Here is a 22,782-nt window from a genome sequence, read left to right as displayed (position 1 = left end):
GCTGTACCTGAAAAGAGATCTACTTGTGGACTTTCCTATTTTGTGGCCAAATCAGTAACGCTTTCACTCTAGTTCCTCTTAAGATTTATAAATATTTCATCTTTTACCAAATAAGTAATACTTTTGCTTCTGTCTATTGGGTGAGGTGTTTTATTTTTCACTTTTAAGCCTGTACAGTGATAGTGAAATATTGGTCCCATACCCCTTTTTGTTTTATCTATAAGTGATCCCAGGCCAGAGAGTCTTGTAACTTATCCAAGTCACACAACTATTTGGCATGATACATTCTGGCATTTACTCAGTGACTTCATGAACAGGACAAAACTTATTTTTAATATTAAAACAAACAGGGGGCCGGCGCTGTGGTGCAAGCTGTAAGGCATCTGCCTTGTCTGCACTAGCCTAGGACTGACCACAGTTTGATCCCTTGGCATCACATATGGTCCCCCAAGCCAGGAGCAATTTGAGTGCATAGCCAGGAGTAATCCCTGAGTATCACCAGGTATAGCCCAAAAACAAAAACAAAAATAAACAAACAAACAAAAAAGCATAATTATGTGGGTCAAAGTGACAAATTCACAAAAACTTTTCAGATAAAACGGGAGACTTCAGACTGTGTTGGAACCAGAGAGACAGTATCCCACGGAGTCAGTTTGGGTTCAATACCCAGCATTGCATTTGATACAACAAAAGCCACCAGAAGTGATCCCTGAGCACCCCCAGGTTTGACCAACCCCCCAAAATTATCCAATACAAACCCCCCAAAAGTACCCAAACAGGTACTGGGAATTAGTGGTAGAGCCACACCTGGAACTCAGGTATTCCTACATTCTGTTCAATGTGATTTTGCATCCTCAACTTGCTCACTTTCCATGGTCCCATGCAAAATTTTTCCATGCCCTTTCTCACCTGTACAGCAATCCACAACCCAGCTTCAGATCATTCTGTAAAAAAAACTCAGATCCCCAACAACAGCTAAAGTGTGAAAAAGTTTCACCGGGACCATGGAGAATGACTCAGGTTGCACAGACTGGTATGCCTGGAGCCCAGAGTCGGTCTTATGCCAATAAACTTCGGGAGTAAGGCCTTCTTGTAATCAGGCCTAGGATTTTTTCCGTTTTCCCCATATTTTTCTAGGCCTATGCAAACAACAGCTAGTGCCACTGTCGCACCTTTACTGTTTTGTTTTTTTTTTAACCCTATCCTTTAAGAAAAAAAAAAATTTACTGAACTTAAAAACAAATAACTGTAGTAGAAGGTCTGTCTCGAATACAGGCAGGGGATGGGAAGGGGGGAGGTGGGAATTGGGAGGGGGAATGTTACACTGGTGAAGGGGGGGTGTTCTGTTTGTGACTGTAACCCAACTATAATCATGTTACTTAAATAAAAAATATATTTAAAAAAAAAAAAAGAAAAAGAAAAAGGAGGGGCCCGGAGAGATAGCACAGCGGCGTTTGCCTTGCAAGCAGCCGATCCAGGACCAAAGGTGGTTGGTTCGAATCCTGGTGTCCCATATGGTCCCCCGTGCCTGCCAGGAGCTATTTCTGAGCAGACAGCCAGGAGTGACCCCTGAGCATTGCCGGGTGTGGCCCAAAAACCAAAAAAAAAAAAAAAAAGGAACTCAAAAAAAAAAAAAAACTTCAGATCCCAAAGGTAATTACTTATCCAAGCTATAAGGCTCATATCTGAGTGAATGAAGACTTGAAGTCAATGCCTAAAAGTAGGCTCCAGTTTCCCTTCTGCTAAGGTCAGGATCAGGATACCAGAGCAAGGCTTTCTCCCCAGAAAAGTGGCCTCCCTGAAACCATACTCTAGCCACAAACAAGAAGGAAGAGATAAAAATTCAACAGAAAAGTCTTTCTTTCCACCTAAAACAAGTTTATTTCAGCATTCTCCAATGTTTTTACACCACGGACCAACACCAGTCCATGCACAGGTTGTTGAAGACCACTGGTTTAATCATTACTAGGAAGAGATCCAAAATACTCTTGCTAATGTACATGCAGCTTTGAAATCAGATAAATCTATATTAGAATTGCCATTCTACCATTTAGAAGCTGGGTTGTTTAAGCAAATAACTTTAATTCTCTGAACCTCAGCTTCCTAAAATGTTAGGAAACTCTCTGCTAGAAATTTGTAAGGCTTATGACGACATGGGACTGCATTAGACGCACAGAGGAAGCTTGGTGAATGTCTGTGTCCTTTCTTTGTACTTTATACAAAGATTTCCTGTTTGACCCTATTTGAATGCTGATGCCTTTTTTGTTTGTTTGGTTTGGTTTGATTTTAATTTTTGGGTCACACCCAGCAGCACTCAGGGGTTACTCCTGGCTCTATGCTCAGAAATCGCTCCTGGCAGGCTCAGGGGACCATATGGGATGCCGGGATTCGAACCAATGACCTTCTTCATGAAAGGCAAACACCTTACCTCCATGCTATCTTCTGCCCCCCTTTATTTTTTGGGGGGAGTCACACCCCTCAGCGCTCAGGGGTTACTCCTAGCTCTATGCTCAGAAATTGCTCCTGGCAGGCTCAGGGGACTATATGGGATGCCGGGATTCAAACTACCAACCTTCTGCACACAAGGCAAACGCCTTACCTCCATGCTATCTCTCCAGCCTCAATGCTGATGCTTTTGGGGCCGGAGTGATTGCACCAGCAGGTAGGGTGTTTGCCTTGCATATGGGAGATTCAGGTTTGATCCCCAGCATCCCATATGGTCCCCAAGCACCTCCAGGAATGTGATTTCTGAGTGCAGAGCTACGAGTAATCCCGGAGTATCACTGGGTGTGGCAAAACAAAACAAAAACGGGCCCGGAGAGATAGCACAGCGGCGTTTGCCTTGCAAGCAGCTGATCCAGGACCAAAGGTGGTTGGTTTGAATACCGGTGTCCCATATGGTCCCCCGTGCCTGCCAGGAGCTATTTCTGAGCAGACAGCCAGGAGTAACCCCTGAGCACCGCCGGGTGTGACCCAAAAAACTAAAAAAAAAAAAAAAAAAGATGGGGCCCGGAGAGATAGCACAGCGGCGTAGCACAGTGGCATTAGCCTTGCAAGCAGCCAATCCAGGACCAAAGGTGGTTGGTTCGAATCCCGGTGTACCATATGGTCCCCCATGCCTGCCAGGAGCTATTTCTGAGCAGACAGCCAGGAGTAGCCCCTGAGCAATGCCGGGTGTGGCCAAAAAAAAAAAAAAAAAGATGATGCTATTGGAGAAGTGCAAACTACTGTTGCCTTGAGAAGAGGTGCAAAATTTTTGATTCATTCCCAAAAAAATGTCCTCTTCTGCCAGCACTTTCCTTTTTATCCCAATGCCGGATAAGCATGATTCTTGTGTGTTTTAAATCTTTTCCAAAGAGGTTGGAGAGATGGTACAGTGGGCAGGGTGCTTTGATTCCCAGCAGTCCATATGGTTTCCCAAGCACCATCAAAAGAAATTCTTGAACGTAGAGCAGGAGTAACCAACCCTGAACATCACTAGATCTGTGGTCCACAAACAAACATATATATATATATATATATATATATATATATATATGTTATATATATATATATATATATATATATATATATATATATATATGTTTGTTTGTGGACTGTTGGTGTACCTATCTGAGACCCTGGATTTGGGGTTGGTGTACCTATCTGAGACCCTGGATTTGAGTGTAGCTACCTAAGACCCACCCATTTCTGGGAGGGGTCTTGGGAACCAGATATTAGGTGTAACCTTACCTGCAAAACCCCGCCCATTCCTGGGAGGGGTCTTGGAATAGGTAGATAAACCCTGAAGCCAGGGAATTAAGGTGTCTGCCCTGCTGCGCTTGCGGGCTTTAGGTTCTTTGCCTCTTTTGGTCTTTGACCAGGATGGAGGCCATAGGAAGATGGCTGAATTATAAGATGCAGGGCTAAGAATGGCCGAATGCTTGAAAGGTTATGAGATAGGCCACACACCTGTGGTGGTCAGGGCATGAATAAAGTTGATGGTTCCTGATGCCTGCCTGTGAGTGAGTCTTGATTAGGCCAATCACCTGGGCCTGGGACCCGCCGGCTGGATGGGGTTGCAGAGCTATGTGGCCTGGGATGGCAGAAAGAAATCCATCGCCATCCACCGCCATCCAGCCCCATTGTTAATTATTTAATGCTACAGTGGACCACAGATCTAGTGATGTTCAGGGTTGGTTTATATATATATATATATATATATATATATATATATATATGATATTTCCCCACCACAATGGTACAAAACTGACTGAAAGACTGGAAGCAGATTTCTTTCCCTCTCTGAGATGAGGTAGTTTCTCATCCAGGTCATTGGCATTGGCATTTTGATAGGACAATTTCTTGTGATAAGTACAGAAATGCATAACTGTGTGTAATAAGATGTGGAACTGTGTCTCTAGTATATCAAATGTCTCCAGGCATGTCCCCATTGTCCCCCAGTAGGTGATGACAGCTTCCTTGAGAACCATTGACCTTAAATGCTGTTTTCAATATAACAACCTCATCTTTTCATTGAAAACAAGATCCAATGAACAGCAATAATATTTTCCTGTTCCACCACAGAGGTTCCCAGATTTACTTTGGAAATCACCCCTTTTTAGAAAAAAAATTACTAAGTGTCACCATGAAAATCTACCTTCCCTAGGTGAACAAAGTGCCTGTCCCCTGGATCACTTTAGCACACAAACACCCCAGAGCAGAAGAAAGCATCCACTTTAGAAAACTCTTCCTTGGGGACAGAGTGATAGCACAGTGGAAGGGCATTTGCCTTGCACACAGTTGACCAAGGACTGACCCGGGTTTGATCCCCAGCATCCTATGGGGGCCCCTGCCAGGTCTGATTTCTGAGTGCAGAGTCAGAAGTAACCCCTGAACACTGCAGGGTGTGGCCCCCCAAGAAAAGAAGAAAGAAAAAGAAAGAAAGAAAGAAAGAAAGAAAGAAAGAAAGAAAGAAAGAAAGAAAGAAAGAAAGAAAGAAAGAAAGAAAGAAAGAAAGAAAGAAAGAAAGAAAGAAAGAAAGAAAGAAAGAAAGAAAGAAAGAAAGAAAGAAAGAAAGAAAGAAAGAAAGAAAAGAGAAATGTCTTCCTTAACACATAACATAATTATCGAAAAATCAAACCCATTATTTCAATATCTACCTTTGACATTTTGTCCATGTATTTCCAGAAAGACCAGTGGACAAAAATAGCAAAAATATTAATAATATTTGAACAGAGGCCCTTTTTTCCATGGACTCTGAGAAAATCTCCATCTTGTGTACTTCAAGTATATCATCTGGATGATAAGCTTCCCCATAAAAACAGAACCTTACTCAGAGCACACTTAGAAGACTTCTATTGCACACCATGATCACGATCCTGCTACTGTCTGCCTTGGTGGCTGGAGGTAAGCCCCTCCAACCAGACACATTTTTCCAATCCCCTGTTGGAACTAGAGGCAGATGTTTCCATCACCCCTAGAACCATCCTGTGGTTATAAGAAAGTTAAAGTTCTAAAAAAGTGGAAGAAGGGGGCTGACCCTCTGGGATTCTTTCAGAATGGGGCTTTCCTATCTAGGATTTGTGAATGTAACAAGTATAGGTTACAGTGTGAGGGTCATTGCTTCCTAGACACATATCTCTTCCTTTTTTCACAGCTCTCAGCTGTGGGCTCCCCACTTACCAGCCCCACCTGCCCAGGGTGGTTGGGGGTGACGATGTGAGACCCAACAGCTGGCCTTGGCAGGTGAGTGACTTCTTGCTGTTTACCTTCTTACCTTACTTACTTGTCTGCTCTCACCCTGCCACACCTCATCCTTTTGTCCTATCCTCTGCTCTGACACTCAGAAGGAAAGATAAGGAAATTCAACAATAATATATATATACATATATACATATATATAGGTTTCTGGGCCACACCCAGCGGTGCTCAGGGGTTACTCCTGGCTATCTGCTCAGAAATAGCTCCTGGCAGGTACGGAGACCATATGGGACGCTGGGATTCAAACCAACCACTTTTTTTTTTTAATAAGATGAGCATATTCACATTCTGATATCAGTATCTGGTACCTGAGTGATAAGTTACTATACATTTATAGTGCCAGCTATCGTGATTTTCAGTCACTCCCAAAACCCTACACAATGGGCTTTATGAACCCATTTCCAAAGAAGATAACTGAACTTAGGAAGTTTCCATAATTGCTTCTGTCACCCAGTTAGCCTAAAGCAGGTGGAGACTCATATCTGCTTCCCACCTTATTTTTAGGGCCACATTTTGCTGTCTATATTGTAAGTTTCTTTATATTTTAATATTATTTTCTATAGAATGGTTTCAGTTCATTTCAAATTTTTTTTCAAGTGGAGACATCCTTTCATGTATTTTTTTAAAGATTTTTTGTGGGGATTGTGGTTTGGGGGCCACACCCAGAAGCACTAAGGGGTTCCTCCTGGTTCTGCTCAGAAATCTCTCCTGGCAGGCTCAGGGGACCATATGATATGCTGGGAGTTGAACCCCAGTTGATCGTATGCAAGGCAAATGCCCTACCTGTTGTGCTAGCACTCCAACCCCAATTTTAAGGGTTTTTTCTGGGGGATTGTTTGTTTTGGGGTCATACCCAGCAGCACTCAGGGGTTACTATTCTTGGCTCTGCTCTCAAAAATCGCTCCTGGCAGGCTCGGGAACAGGAATCGAACCCGGGTTCATCCTGGGTCAGCCACATGTAGGCAAACACCCTATAACTGTACTAATGCTTCAGCCCCAATTTTAAGTATTTTAAAAAATCAATTCATCTACTGGCCAGGGAGGACTGGAGCCACATGCTCTGCATTCTGGAGCACTAGTTCAATTCCTGACACCACATGGTCCCTCGGCCCTCCCAGGAGTGACCCCTGAAAACTACACTATTGGTGTGGCAAATAAACAAACAAAATCTAATGCTTAAAATTGCAAGAGGGTTGAATTATTCATCAAAGATTTATCTTTTATATCTGAAGCATATCCTTCCTTCAAGGTTTAATAGGCTGTCAGCTGAGTCTGACATTAATCAAAATTGTTTCTTCTGAGGAAGACTGATAAGCATTGACTTGCTTGATTCCCTGGGGACAGCTAGGCAACTACAAAGCTTTGCTTTATTTTTCACTTCAATTAATGTTGGTTCCTCATTAGTGAGTGCAAACTTTGGTCATCTATATTTCTTGCATTTGTTTCATTTCTGAACTAGAGTTCTATTAAGTAGAAATGAGAATCCCTTGGTTTCTCCTGCCTTGTATTAATAAACAGTATATTCTTTCCTGTGCAAAAAAAAAAAATCAATTCATCTAAAACCCTTAAGTAGTAAAACAGAAACTACAAGCAGCTGATCAGAAAGGAGGTTTTTGGGAGAAAAGAAAAAGTTCCTCCTCTTCCTCCTTGGAAACAGGAAACATAGTGGAAATGGTCTGTGTCTGGCTGTAGCTTCCTTTCTCCAAAAGTTCCCAAATGAATCTATTCATGATCAGATTTAAATAGATCTAATGTGTGGGTGGTTTCATTTTATAAGAGATTAAAAAAAAAACTCTTCTGGAGGACCAGGGAGATGGCTCTAAGGACTGGAGCAATTGTTGTACATGAGGGAGGCCGGATTTAATTCCCAGTGATGTAGTTTCCCCGGTACTGTGTGGTACCTCAAACAACATCAATAGCAAGGAGCAGTGCCTGAGGACTGCAGGGTGTGACCCCAAACTAAAAATAGATCAATAAATAATTAAAGATAATGTTGAGATGTTATGAGGAGTTCCATCATCTTCTGAGTGAATTTCAAGGAGAAACTAGAGGAACGGCATTCAGGTGAACAGAAAAGATCAGACACTTTCTTTGGTAAACACTTCCATTGTTATATTCTTTTGCTTATTGTTCAAATAAGCAAAAATAAGGTCAAAAAACAATTGTTTTTTGTTTTGCTTTGCTTTGTTTTGTTTTGAGGCCACACCAGAAGATGCTCAGGGCTATTCATGTTTTTGTGTTCAGGGATAACTCCTGGAGGTGCACTATCTCTCCAGGCCTCTAGTAAGTCTTTTTTAAAAGCCCACTCTATGGCAGGCACTGTCTTAGGAACATGTTAGGAAATAAGCACCCACAACACTTCTATTAAAGTAAGGAAGTAAGATAAGAAACAATTGAATGGATAAATTAATAGCATGTCAAGTGAGGAAAAATCTAAGATGAGGACAAAAAAGTCATGTGTTCCTGTGTGTGTCTATAAATGTGTTCAGAAGTGTCTGTCCACACACGCTTGCATGCATGTGCTCAGCGGATAGCCACGGCCACAGAAAACTTCTCAGATAACCTTGAGCAAATAACCCTGAGCAAAGGTCTACAGGAAGTAAGGAAGGAAATTACATAAATCATGGGAGAAGAATCTTCCAGGAAGAAGGAATGGCCCATTGCAAAGACCTTGGTAAGAAGTGTGCTTGCCACATTTGCAATTGTGAGTGTCAGTGTGCTGGAGCAAAGAGAAGATGAGTCCATGAGGTCGGGGAGGTCAGGCAGAGCCTCTTAAGCACAGGTTGGTGATGTCCTCCCTAGGCCATAGAAGGTGCAAGTTCCTGTCACAAGACAAACACATGCTTGCTATTAGTTGCCTGTGTTACACCTGTGTGGCCTATAAATGAGGTTAAAAATATTCATCTCACACTGGACAGAACAAAAGTTCCTTCTGCTCTAGGGCATTATAAGATTTGAGATTTAATACTAGGAGATCTTGGGGATTTCTGGAGGGGGGGTTGGCAGAGAGACATTAAGACATACTTTACTAACTGGCTATTGTGTAAAGAAAATGCAGGGTGAGGAATGGGCCAGGACGGAACAGAGGAGACAGATAGAAAGCTAAGATAATAATTCAGTCGGGTTCATATAGTAGAGGTGTTGAGGTACTTACTTACTTGCCTTCCACATAACTGACCTCATTTTGATATCCAATATCATATATATAATACCCTGACTACTGATAGGTGTGATCCCTGAGCACTGTCTGGTATGTCCCAAGCCATCAAAAAATGTGGGGGATGAAGATGGGGGAGCAGCAGTTGCAATAGAAGGCAGGATGAACTCACTCCATTGCCCTAAAAGTAAAGCACATGGAATAGGCTGGGTGAGTTGAGTGACTGCTCTGATGGAAGGGAGTGGAAAAAAAGTCAGGGTTTGGGGTTGAGCACCTCTTTAAATGGGGGTGACCATTTACTAAGAGGAGGATGACTCAAAAGGGTAGGCTTTGGGGATAAATTAAAAGTCTCATTTCAGACATTAAAACAAAGTGTTAAATCCTAAGAATATAGCTCCCAAGAAGGGAGAAAATGCCAACAAAATATGCTGAGGCAAAATGTTCAAGACTTATTTTGAATTGTGTCATTATTGAGTTTTGGGGCTATTTTGTTCATCAAAGATTTTGTGTTAAGGTTTGGTTTGGGTTTTTCTTTTGGTAGGAGCTTAGGCCACACAGGACAATGCACAGGGGCTACTCCTGCTCTGCACTTAGGAGTAACCCCTGGTGGCACCTGGAGGACCATATGGGTTCCTGGGCATCCAAGCATGGTCAATTTCAAGGCAAAAACCTTACCCCCTGCACTCTCTTTCTGGCCTGTGCTACTTGTCTTTATATTGCTGTAGCAGGTTGATGGCTGAGTCTTGATTATGAAATGTTCTGTACTGAGCTGGGAGCTGCCTTCACCTTTGAGTTCCATCTCAAAGATGCTGAGGAGCAGGGAGCTGGGATTTGTCAGTCACTAGAGCACTTATCTTTCTTACCAGGTGTCCCTGCAGTACACCTACAATGGAGCGTGGCGCCACACCTGTGGAGGGTCCCTGGTGGCCAATAACTGGGTTCTGACAGCTGCTCACTGCATCAGGTAACTTCGAGTCCCTGTCCTCAGTGGCCCCTCCCGATCTGGCCAGTGTTCAGCTCCAAGAACTGGAGCTCAGATAGCCTAAATCAATCTTGCAAATACCCACTCACTTGGCAAAGAAACCAACATTGATTGATCTATAGCTCAGTCTATTGGTTAATGTGTGGGTTATTATCTAAAGCAAATTGAATCAACCTTTAGCTCAATTCACTGAGGGAGGATCTGGGTGGGGATGCTGTTCCTGGCTGACTCTCTAGGGGTACTAAATGTGGTCTCCTGGTTTGGATCTGTGTTTTTCTCGAGTGACATAAAAAAAAATTTGAAGTTCTCCTTCTCCATCTACTGTAAAAATGCAAGAAGCAGAACTCAGAGAGGATTAAATGAGATAACACGTAACAGGGTCTGCACTTAGTAATGAAGGTTGACTATTAACACTTAGGTCCATAGGGAAAGAAAAGACTCTAGGTATTGTCCAACTCTCCTTTTCCTCCTTCCACCTCTGATCTTATATCAGTTCCTGGAGATCCCCTTGGATCAGTGAGATTCTCACTGCCAGGTAATTCTCCACTCCCCAGCTAACATATAAGCTCTATGAGGCGGTAGGGAAAACAATAGAAATGAAGAGTTCAAAATTTCAGTTCTCACTAACAAGTTGTAAGTTTCTGAGCCAGTTACACCTCTCTGAGCCTCCGTTTCCTCATCTGGTCTGAATAGAAGAGGTGGGAGAGTCAACAAGAAGATGCCCTTGAGAGCAAAAGGCCTATGTCCTGGAACAATAGCATTTATAGCATTATACCTTTTATTTCTATTTTTGCTTAAAAATTATCCTTAAATAATATCATTTTGCTCCATGTTGGCTAGAATTTAGTTTCCTCAAGATAGTAGTGGGGTCCAGGAAATAGTACAGCAGTTAGGGTGTATGCCTAGCATGCACCTGACCCAGGTGCGATTCACAGCACCATGGAGGGCCTAGAGATCCATAGGGTGCATGGCCCTGGGGCCCCAACACCACTACAGTGGCTCAGATCTCCCCAGCACCACAGATCCCAAACAATACAACAACCTCTGGTCCTTGCATTGAACCACTGGCCTGTTAATTGTGAACACCAGTGGAGCCATCCTGAGCACTGCTTAGGAGCTCACCCATACCTTCCCCCTAAAAATAGACAATAAAAAGATGACATTGAAAAAAAAGAAAAGAAAAAAGATGACATTGAACAAACTAACATTATCCAAAATACCTGCTGTCCAGTTGTAACTATTAGATGACTATGCTTAACTGGTTGCCCTAGGAAAAAATGTCCCACCTACCAACCAATGTCTTGTGTTACATGCTCCTATGAGTCCATCCTGGTACTGTCCAAAAGCCAGGCCTCTGGAGATGGTGTCCTGGGGTGTCCCTGTCTAAGGGGGGAACATAGAGAAAAGGATAGTCAGGAAATAACTATGCTTGCATATAGCCCCTGACTGGAGACTGTCTGTCTTTCTGTCAACTGGTCTGTTGATGTCTCTGTCCTTGGCCCCCTCTCTTCCAGCTCCTCCAGAACCTACCGTGTGGTGCTGGGACGACACAGCCTGTCCACCAATGAACCTGGCTCTGTGGCCATCAGCGTCTCCAAGCTTGTGGTGCATGAGAAGTGGAACCCCAGCAAGCTCTCCAGCGGGTACCCGTTGTCTGGCTGCACTTAGGGTGGGGTTAGTAGGGTAGAAACCAAGGGGTGTCTGAAAGAAAGCAATAGGAGCATCCTCCATTTCTTCTTGTTCCTTCTGTAGAGGACAGGAAAGAACAATGCCCTTTAGAAGTGAGGGTGCCCCTTGGGGCCGGAGAGATAGCATGGAGGTAAGGCATTTGTCTTTCATGCAGAAGGTTGGTGGTTCGAATCTCAGCATCCCATATGGTCCCCTGAGCCTGCCAGGAGCAATTTCTGAGCATAGAGCCAGGAGTGACCCCTGAGTGCTACCGGGTGTGACCCAAAAACCAAAAAAAAAAAAAAGTGAGGGTGCCCCAAGATGCCTGGAGGAGAAAGGAATGTGAATAATGGGGCGTGGGAGACAAGATGGCTGAGCTGCTGAGGTCTCTGTCCAACCTGAACCCTACTAACTACTACTTATTCTATGTCAAGTCCTGCTGGACACGGGGATGGTTATGGAGCTGCCATGATTGTCACTAAAGGAGGACATAGATCTCTTGTCTTCTCTAGACTAAGCCCCCTCTTAGTAAGGCCTTGTGCATTTTCAAGAGTCTTTGATACTCTGCGAGATAGCCAGGGTAGAGGGAAGGAGGTTTATACAGAAAAATGGCAAGGACCCATTTACTGGCTTGAAGCAGCAACCAGCAATTATTGTCATCATCAGTAATTATATCAGTTCTGACGAGACTCAGCACAGCAGTTATTGCTGAGGGTTCCTCTGCAAATAGATGGTGCTGACAGCAGCATCTTGAAGGCATCTTCCCATATATTGGGGGAGGTGGCAGGCCTGTAGGTAGGTCTGGGTTTGTCTGTGTGGCCTAGATTTCTTTTTTGTTTGTTTGTTTGTTTGCTTTTGGGCCACACCCAGTAGTGCTCAGGGGTTACTCCTGGCTGTCTGCTCAGAAATAGCTCCTGGCAGGCACAGGAGATCATATGTGACACCGTGATTCGAACCAACCACTTTTGGTCCTAAATCAGCAAACGCCGCTGTGCTATCTCTCCGGGCCCCAGCCTAGATTTCTTTACATCCCAAAGGTTGGGTTCCATCAGCCTTCAGGTTCTGAAGGCCACTGAGAAGCTCTGAGAAGCTGCCACACCTCTTCTTACCTGCACAGTCTCAGAATCACCTAGTATCTCTTCAAACACATCATAGGCCCTGTGCAGAAAAAGGATGAAAGCTAGAGTTCTCAGCTCTCAATGCACAGTCAGTATGTCATATTGTAACAAGTGTCATTGGGAATGGTGTCATTGCAGTCATGGTAGAAAATACCTTCTTTAAAGGTCGGGGATGAAAGTGAGCCAGATGAGGATGACACCACAGCTGGAGGCGGAAGAGAGAGAAAGAAAGAAAGGCAAAATACCTTTTGGACAGAGCTCCTGCCATTGTCTAAACTGAATACAGGGAATATATAGGTTGGACACACATTGCCAGACTACCATGGACATTTTTTTTTCTTACTGTCCCTTGATAGAGGCTCAAGCCCCGGTCAACATAGTCCACCATCACAGTGGACACTGTAAGAGAAAAGTTATTTACCTTCCCTATTCTAAACATTCCCCTGAGGGGCTGAAGAAATGGTACAACCAGATCTGGTATAATCCCCAGCACCACATTTGATCCTCTGAGCATTGCCAGGAGTGATTCCTAAGCACAGAGCCAGGAGTAATCCATGAGCACTGCTAGGTGTGGTTCAAATCCCTCCCCTTCCCACAACCCCCAGAAAAGGAAAAACATTCCCCTGAAAGGCTGTGGGGAATTTAGGGCTCTGAGCTCCACTGGAGGATAAAACATATTCTATTTTGAGGGGAGGGGTTGGGCCACATGGTTACTCCTGGCTCTCTGCTCAAAAATCATTCCTGGTAGGCTTAGGGGACCATATGGGATGCTGGGGATCAAACTTGGGTCAGCCTTGTGCAAAGAAAACATGCTACCACTGTGTTATCGCTCGAGCCCCTAAAAACATTCTTGAGGGGCCAGAGAGATAATATAAAGGTAAGGCATTTGCCTTGCATGCAGAAGGTCAGTGGTTCGAATCCCAGCATCCCATATGGTCCCCTAAGCTTGCCAGGAGCAATTTCATTAGAGCCAGGAGTAACCTCTGAGTGCTGCTGGGGTGACCCAAAAACCAAAACATTCTGAGGCTTAATCATAACTGCTCTCCTCAATTCCTCATATCATATCCCCAGTAGAAGGAAGATTCTGTCAGCTTAGAGCTGAAATCAGAAATGAAATCGGGGCAGGAAGCAGCACCCCTGACTTTATGGTTTGCCTCTTTATCACCCCAGGAATGACATTGCCCTGCTCAAACTGGCCAACCCTGTCTCCCTGAGTGACAAGATCCAGCTGGCCTGTCTCCCACCTGCTGGCACCATTCTCCCCAACAACTTCAGCTGCTATGTCACTGGCTGGGGGAGACTGCAAAGTAAGTAGGTACAGGGAGACTTTCTGCTCAGGAGAAAATGGTGGCGAGGTGCCTCTCATCCATCCAGGGGCTCCTCTGTAATCATCAATCCCAGGACTTTAGGAGAAAAGAGGGCTGCCTCGGAGATGAAGGATAATGCAGACTGATAGGTCAGACTGCCTGTATTCCAACTTCAGTTCCACCAACTAGCTGAGTGACCTTAGGCTCATTACTTGGCCTCAGTTTCTTCACCAAAAAATGGGAGCAATATGATAGCACCTGTATCACATGGTTGTCATGTTAGAAGGCAATCATCAATGAGCAGCGCTTAGATCAGTATCTGGCTTATAGTTAGTGCTGTGTGTTGTTGTCACTGTCAGCTATGACCAAATGAAGGTTACTGGTAGCTATGTCACCTGGATAAGAAGTTCCTCTAGATATACCAAGCCCAGAGGTCAGAACAGCATTCATTATGGAATCTCAGGCCAGTGGGGTCCACAAAAGTCTCTTGTGCCTTCCTTAAAATCTCCTCTCCCAACATCAAAACCAACCCATCCCAGGCCCTGAGAAAGTAGAGCACTTGCCTTGCATACAGCTGACCCAGGTCAGATCCCTGGCATTACATATGGTCCCCCAAGCCCACCAGGAGTAAATTATCAAAAGAATTGTAATGCGAGTAATGCTTGCCATTAGTAGCAGTGGTCATAGTATTGGAGGAGATGGTGGAAGTGTCATTCGGAGCTTTTTGGAAAGGACACCGGTATTTGAACCAATGACCTTCTGCATGAAAGTCCTTTTATTTTTTTAATTTCAAAATAAGATGTGCATTGTGCATAAGAATTTGTTCATAGGTTTTCTTTTTAAAATATAAGCCGGCCTTCCAGTGGTCTAAAGAACAGTGGAATGGTCCTCTGTATAAAAAGTTTGAGGACCCCTGATCTAGAGGGTATCATGCTGTGTAAAGTTAGTCAGAAGGAAAGGAACAGATAATAATCTCTCTCATATGTAGGATCTCAAGATACACAGCAAGGTAGCAAAAAGGGGCCAAAGGCAACAGTGTAAGAGAACTGAGTTGGTGGAGAGGTTTGAAAGGGAGTGACACTGGGGCCCTTGCAGGAGGGAGGAGAATACACTGGTGATGGACGTGTCATTGGAATATGCATGGAAAACCATCACTAACAATACTATAAATTGCAGAGCCTCAATCAATTAAAGAGATTCCCAGCCCCCAAAAAATGTTTAAAAAGCCGGAGAGATAGCATGGAGGTAAGGCATTTGCTTTGCATGCAGAAGGATGTTGGTTCGAATCCCGGCATCCCATATGGTCCCCTGAGCCTGCCAGGAGCGATTTCTGAGCGTAGAGCCAGGACAAACCCCCGAGCGCTGCCGGGTGTGACCCAAAAACAAAACAAAACAAAACAATTTAAAAAGAAAAAAGAAAAGAAAAAAATTTCCAGCCTGAGGCTCCAAATGCCAACAGATTTATTGTTATATTAATGTGAATGAGAGAAACTCATGAAACTAGGTCAGCAAAGTAAGAATTGTGTCAGAAGGATTTAAGAGTCTTAAGGAAGGGCAGAGGCAGTCAGGTTTCAGGAGACAGAATCAAGGGCTGGAAGACTGTAAGAAACCTTCTGTTAGAATTTCTTTTGAGTGGTGGGAGAGAAGAATTACACCTTGAAGTGCTCAGGGGCTACTTACAGCACAGTCTCCTAAACTCTGTGGAGTATGCACTCTAGCCCTGTGAGCTATCTCCCCAACCCCTGAGAATTAATTTTCTAGGCAGAACTTCTTTATCCTTCTATCCCTAGAAAAACATGGTAGTCACAGAGCTGGAGCCATAGTACAGCGGGTAGGGCACTAGTCTTGCAACTCAGCCTACCCAAGTTTGATCCTCATCACCCCATCTGGTCTCCTAAGCCCTGCCAGGAGGTACAGAGGCAGGAATAAGTCCTGACAACTGCTTGGTATGGTCCCAAACAAACAAGGATACCAATTGCTAGCAGCTCCCAAGATTCCTTTCACTGTGAGATGATGTTTTGTTTGTTTGTTTAGTCCCAATCTCTGAGGAGATAATTGATCTAGCTTCAGTCAGATGTTCGTTAATACAAGCATTTGGGAGGACACAGTACAGACAAACATAGCTGGTCCCTTTGCATCCCTGGAGCTGATCAACAGTAAGGAAAGATCAACCGAAAGGAAAGATCTGGGCACAAAACCCATGAGGTCCTTTACTGCTCAGAAGTCCTTCTGTCCCTATCCTGACTTTTCTCTGCTCTCCTTCAGCCAATGGAGCATCTCCTGACATCATGCAGCAGGGACAGCTGCTGGTTGTGGACTATGCAACTTGCTCCAGTCCTGATTGGTGGGGCAGCACCGTGAAGACCAACATGATCTGTGCCGGAGGTGATGGCGTGATCTCCAGCTGCAATGTGAGTGCATGAAGTCAAAAGTCCCCTCCAAAATAATATGGGGGTGGAACTGGGGAGGTCTTTGGGGTCTTAAAGCCTTTCCTCCAACCTTCTGGCAGAAACACAAACATAAAGTGCCATACATTTGAGGTTTACACTTAGATCTCCGCGTATCTCGAAAAAAATGCCTTGAGATTCTCCTTGTAGTGTGCATCTCTCTCCCTGTTGGGAAGTCCCCCTTTAGGTCTCATCAAAGCCTCTCATACTGTCATCTCTTTTATTATTTGCTCTTTGAAAGAAGGGAGAAAAATGAGCAACTTAAATCCAAGGCAGAGCCCTAAGGAGACTTCTGTTGAATTAATCCCACCCAGTATCCACTGTCCCCTCCAGGTTGCCACGGTCTTCCTAGAACCAAGGCCTTAATCCAAAGGCACAATAATGTGTTCAACTTTGCAGCAGGTTGGGACCAGCAGAAAGAAACTTATATGTGCTCTAGATCCCACTATGCCCCTACACTTCAGATCCATTGTGCCTCTGGACCTACACTGACCTTCTGGATAACCTCAGGCACTTTACCACCTCTGAGGGCTTCCTCTCACCAGTGAATTGGGGATACTCATACCACTGACCACCCAGTTTTCTGTGAGTGTGAGAATTGAGACAGAGCATATAAAATACTTAGCCACAGGGCTAGAGTAACAGTATCATGGGTAGGGCATTTGCCTTGCACACAACTGACCTGAGTCTTATCTCCAGCATTCCATTATGGTCTCCCAAGCATGCAGGAGTAATGATTTCTGAGTGCAGAGCCAGAAGTAACCCTTAATCACAACCAGATGTAACACAAAACAAAACAAAAAAAAATTAGCTCCAGTTCCAGCAGAAAGAATAAACATTATCTCTTGTTGATATCATGGTACCATCATGAATTGTGACCACAAGGGCTGGCCTCAGAGAATGAGGTACATTGTCAACAGAATAATATGAACATGCTACAAAGACATCAACCCTAGCACTCTAGCGGGCCACTCCCCAGGCTCCTAGGTTTTCCTGACAGAGCTCTCATCTTCCCCAGGGAGACTCTGGGGGTCCTCTGAACTGCCAAGCTGCCAACGGCCAGTGGGAAGTGCATGGCGTGGTGAGCTTCGGGTCCTCCCTTGGCTGCAACTACTACCATAAACCCTCTGTCTTCACACGGGTTTCCAACTACATCGACTGGATCAGGAAGGTAAGAACCAGACCAGCTTGGATGAGCCACTGAATCAAACCCTGTCCCCACAAGGGCAGTGCCTACTACCTTTCATTGAATCCACTCCTTCCTATGAGAGGAGCTAGACAGGAGCCCCCCGAGAGGAACCCCAGCAGATACTCTCCCGTGCAAAGAGACTGAATTCAGAGAACACTCCTTAGACATGAAGAGTGGCTTCCGGTCCATCATGAGGCTGAATGGTTTCACATACCTTGTATACGTGAGACCTGAGTTTGATCCCCAGAATCACACAAAGTAGGTTCTGTAGGACTTCTGGGCATATTTTTGCTTTTCTGTGTGAAGCTCAGACCCCACTATCCAATGCTTTAAAGGGTAATAGATTTTGAGGGGTGCACATCTGGCTGTGTTAGGGATCATTCCAAGTTATGCACTCAGGGGTCACTCTTTATGAATGTATATGAAGTGCTAGTAATCAAACCCAGCCTTACTGGTTAAGGTGCTTACCATAACCGCTGTGCTATTTCTCTGGTCTCTAAAGAGTCATATTCAACAGTAATGCTCAAAACCTGACCACTTGAGATCCCCAGAGTTTTATTATCCAGAATTATTCTGTTCAAGAATCCCCATTACTCTGTCAGGTGATCCATCGTCTAAGTTTTCCCAAAGTGAGGAGATTGTCAGAGATACAGAACTTTCTTTTTCCCTATTTTGGGACTAGGTCCTGATGTACACAGAAACTACTTCTGTCTCATTTTTCAGGGGTTGACAGTACTGAGGGTAGCATGCAGTGCTAGGGATCCAAGCCAGGACTCCCACATGCAAAGAATGTGTTCCAGCCCTTTGAGCTATCTCCCCAGTATAGAACTTTCTATTTTAGACTGGGCAAATGGGACTGAGCTGACCCCACTATTTTGTGACTGTGTCCCCAGAGACCTGTTTCCCATGAGCTCCAAACCAGCATTAAAAGCTTCCATGGCAGCTCAATTCCTGTTGTCTTTAGCCATGAACCTATATTCACAATAAATATTAAAATTATTCATTAAAATATTTTTAACGGGGCCAGCGAGGTGGCGCTAGAGGTAAGGTGTCTGCTTTGCAAGCGCTAGCCAAGGAAAGGACCACGGTTGGATCCCCCGGAGTCCCATATGGTCCCCCCAAGCCAGGGGCAATTTCTGAGCGCGTAGCCAGGAGTAACCCCTGAGCATCAAAAGGGTGTGGCCTGAAAGACCAATAAATAAATAAATAAATAAATAAAATATTTTTAACTAGGGGCCAGAGTGGTAGCACAGTAGTAGGGCATTTGCCATGCATGTGGCTGACTCAGGATGAACACGGATTTGATCCCCAGCATCCCATATGGTCCCTCGAGCCAGGAGCAATTTCTGAGCACTGCTGGGTGTGGCAAAATAAATACATACATACATACATTTTAACTACACTTGTGGAGAGAGAATGAGAGAATGAGAATACAGTTTGGCTAGAGCACTTGCCTTGCATGTGGCCAACATGATTTAATCTCCAATACCCCACATGGTCCTCTAGGAGTAATAAGCCCTGAGCACTGTTGGATGTGATCCAAAAATAAATGGTAGATTGCTCAAAGGTCTGGTATGCATGTGGAAGCTCCAGATTCAACCCCTAGTCCGTAGGCACACTATTTCATGAGTAGCCCCTCCCACGGTAACATCAAGGGGGCTAGAATGATTAGCACAGTGGAGAGGGTGTTTGCCTTGCATGTATGTGTCTGACCTGGGTTCAATCCTCAGCCTAGGGGGAAAGGAAAGGTATTTGGGCCTGGTATTTTTTTTTTGCCCACTCCTGGCATCAGTTGGCTCCTCTATAAAATGGGATTTGCCCAAGACCATATACCCTCCCCATTTTTCAAGGCAGAATAAGTAGAAGTTGCAGTGTTAGTGGCAGAGCCCCAAATGAAGAGAAAGCTGGCATCTGAGCTCCTTGTTTTAAGTTTAATCTGTAGAGAACCGTTCGATTGAATAAAAATGACACTTTATTATAAAATCAAGTAGAAAATGTCAGCCATGAGCATGTGGCCACAAAACAAAACAAACGAGAAAAAAAAAAAAAAAACTGCCAAACGGGCACTGTCACAATCAGCAGGAGGCTGCATCCAAGTTTCCCCCTAATATCTGCAGGCTCCTTGCTCATTTGTCTGGTGTGTCTATCAGCAAGTGATCACATGCACCAAAGGTCTCCAGAAAGTTTGTAGGAGACAAACAAAGAAACAAACATAGAACTAAGAAGAAATCAGGTCATCTTTTTTTCTTTTTTGTTGTAAACTAGGAAGAAAATCATGATTCCTTGTGGCAGGACCCCAGTCAAGTTCAGCTTTTAAAGTGTCACCAGCCTTTGAAGGAACTGGCTAACAGAACCCTTCAAGGCCTTTCCCCAGAGAATTCTGCCTCCTTTCCAGTCTCAGCTGCCACATCAGTCACCAGACAGTTGGTCTGGAAAATACCTCAGAGACACAAAGCAGGGGTCAGGGTGGCTGTCCTGGTTTTTCAGCCCCAAAATCAGCTGTTCCCAAATCTGGTCACCAGCACAACAGTGCAGGCTGCAGTCAAAAGCACAGTCAGATGTCAGTAGGGATCAACTGGGAAAGCAGGCCCTAGAGGCAGCTGGGCAGAGTCCTGTGTTTCAGGCTAGAAGTCCAGGCAGGCATATAGATCCAGGAGCAATCTCCAGCAGTGGCAGGGTCAGGTAACCAGCTGTCCCCCTCTTCCCTGTACACCACCCTGACAACTGCAGACGAGCTAGTGTGCCCATGCATGATCCTGGCCCAAAGCACTCTGCTTGGGAGCACCTGCCTAGACAAAGCCAGACAGATGAGTCAATCTCAGGACATGGCCAAGAAAAAGCACAAGTGAGGGGGAGACAGGTGTCATGGGCCATCTCCTGCTCAACAAATGTTCATGGAATAGCAGTACCAGATGAATAATATGCAGCTCTTCCCAGCTAAATTTTACATTTTGGAGTTTCTGTAAAGCTATTTTTTTCTAACATGAGAGTGTATCAAGTGAAAAGCAGAAACCCCTCCCCTCTCATCTTATATGTCCCAATTCCACATCCAAACATGATCAGTACTACAGCTGACACTGAGGTCTTCTGGAATTTGAATGCACATAAAAAGTATTAACAAATATACATCAGTATGTGCACATACCTAGGTCTTCTAGTCAAAAAGAGGGGAGGATTTTAGTCTTCATACTGATTTGCAATTTCGCTTTTTCACTTTGCACCATATCACATTTTATATCCCGGATTGGTATCTCCATCACCTGCTAGAACAGCTGTCGACTATTATAGAGCATGAATGCAATGAACAAAGCTTTCATCTGTTTTCTTATTTCCCACTCCCACTGCTGCAATGAACATCCTCAGAAAAAAGTTCTTGCGTGCTGTTCTGAGACCTGGGCTCCAGAGATTTGGCATTCTAAGTCTGGATTATAGTGCTGGCATCTTAGAATGCCCCACAAGAGATCTCTAAAAGCAGGAGTCAGTCTCGGCCATGAGACTGAGTGGGAACAACGGTGGGCAAGTAATAGTAGCTGTTAACATTTGGGTTGCTTTCCACCTTATCAGAAACAATATACCATCTAGAAACATGACTATCCACACATTTGGCCTATTGTAGGGGTTCACAATCCCACCCTCCCCTGAGCCGTAACAACAGGACACCAGGCTGAGCCTCTTCCATATAGGCAGTCCCAGCAGGTCAACGAGAAACTATCAAAGACAGTGTCTTGTCCCGAGCATGATTACAAAGTCCAGGTGGGAGCAGCTTCTTGATTCTCTGTGATCACCATCGAGCCCAAGAGGAGGGAGCAGCTAAATGGGTCTGATTTAAAACGGATTCTTTTCTTCTGGGCATCTTGCAGGTGATTGAAAATAACTAACCACCAGAAGCATGGAGGGTTGCAGCAGACGTGGAAAGGTTGCAGGAGGAAAGGAGCAATAATAAAGTGACAACCACATAAATCACATCTCGGAGAGTCTTATTAGCACGTCAGCTGATGTCCAGGACCCCGACAGCTGGGGTTAGGACAGCACTCAGTACCTCAGGAATGGGGCTCCCTCTAGGAACTCCCCACCTTTCATCACCTAAGCATCTCCTCTGTGGTCTACTAGCTGGAAAGGTATTTGGAGGCACAGGACAAACTCAGAAGACCCTGTTCCAGTCTTACACCCCACTAGCTAACTGCTTTCCTCACCCCTACTCCAGAGCCTCGGATTCTACCTTGCAGATGAAGCAGGAAGGTAGGAGGCAGGGGTTATATGAATTAAGAGATGGGGAAATGTGTTGTTGTTTTAAAAAAGCAGAAATTAGGGCCCGGAGAGATAGCACAGCAGCGTTTGCCTTGCAAGCAGCCGATCCAGGACCAAAGGTGGTTGGTTCATATCCCGGTGTCCCATATGGTCCCCCGTTGCCTGCCAGGAACTATTTCTGAGCAGACAGCCAGGAGTATCCCCTGAGCACCGCCGGGTGTGGCCCAAAAACCAAAAAAAAAAAAAAAGCAGAAATTAGCCTAGGTTTGATCCCCAGCAGCATGGCAAAAATCAAAATAGAACTAAACAAAACTCTTTATAAGGAAGAACAAAGGATTGGAGCCAAAATGTAAGGGGAAAAATAGTTTTAAGTAAATTTGTAATAACCTGAGGCTTATTTTTTTTTATTTTAAAAATATTTCAATCTGGGGCCGGAGAGGTGGTGCTAGAGGTAAGGTGTCTGCCTTGCAAGCGCTAGCCAAGGAAGGACTGCAATTCAATTCCCCAGCGTCCCATGTGGTCCCCCAAGCCAGGGGCAATTTCTGAGCACTTAGCCAGAAGTAACCCCTGAGTATCAAATGAGTGTGACCCAAAAACCAAAGAAAAAAAATTTCAATCCTTGGGGGAGCCAGAGAGATAGTACAGAGGTTAACATACTTGCCTCACATGTAGGAAACCCCAGTTTGATCCCAACACCATATATGGTCCCCCAGCACTACCAGAAGTGATCCCTAATCACAGATAAGGAGTAAGGCCTGAGACCACTGAGTGTGGCCTAAAAGCTAAGTATATATACATATATATATACATACATATACACATATTTTATACACTTTTATATATGTGTGTATATATAAAGTATATATATATATATAAGTTTAGTATACATATATACTGGGAAAATAAATCATTTTTAAAACTTCA

At 44.4% G+C, this 22,782-nt stretch overlaps 1 protein-coding gene across 1 annotated transcript; it reads left to right on the top strand.

Annotated features, from left to right (window-relative positions):
• Positions 1-5,348: 5,348 nt before the first annotated feature.
• LOC126007003 (chymotrypsin-like elastase family member 2A) lies at positions 5,349-21,381 on the top strand. Its single transcript, XM_049772533.1, has 9 exons — positions 5,349-5,388; positions 5,639-5,727; positions 9,766-9,863; positions 11,396-11,524; positions 13,838-13,974; positions 16,240-16,385; positions 17,440-17,592; positions 19,876-20,033; positions 21,294-21,381. The coding sequence occupies exons 1-9, from the start codon at positions 5,349-5,351 to the stop codon at positions 21,379-21,381; spliced, it is 1,038 nt and encodes a 345-aa protein (XP_049628490.1).
• Positions 21,382-22,782: the final 1,401 nt, after the last annotated feature.

Source organism: Suncus etruscus, chromosome 4 (assembly GCF_024139225.1).
Source record: "Suncus etruscus isolate mSunEtr1 chromosome 4, mSunEtr1.pri.cur, whole genome shotgun sequence".
NCBI classification, from domain to species: domain Eukaryota; kingdom Metazoa; phylum Chordata; class Mammalia; order Eulipotyphla; family Soricidae; genus Suncus; species Suncus etruscus.
This window is presented reverse-complemented; position numbering and strand designations above follow the sequence as displayed.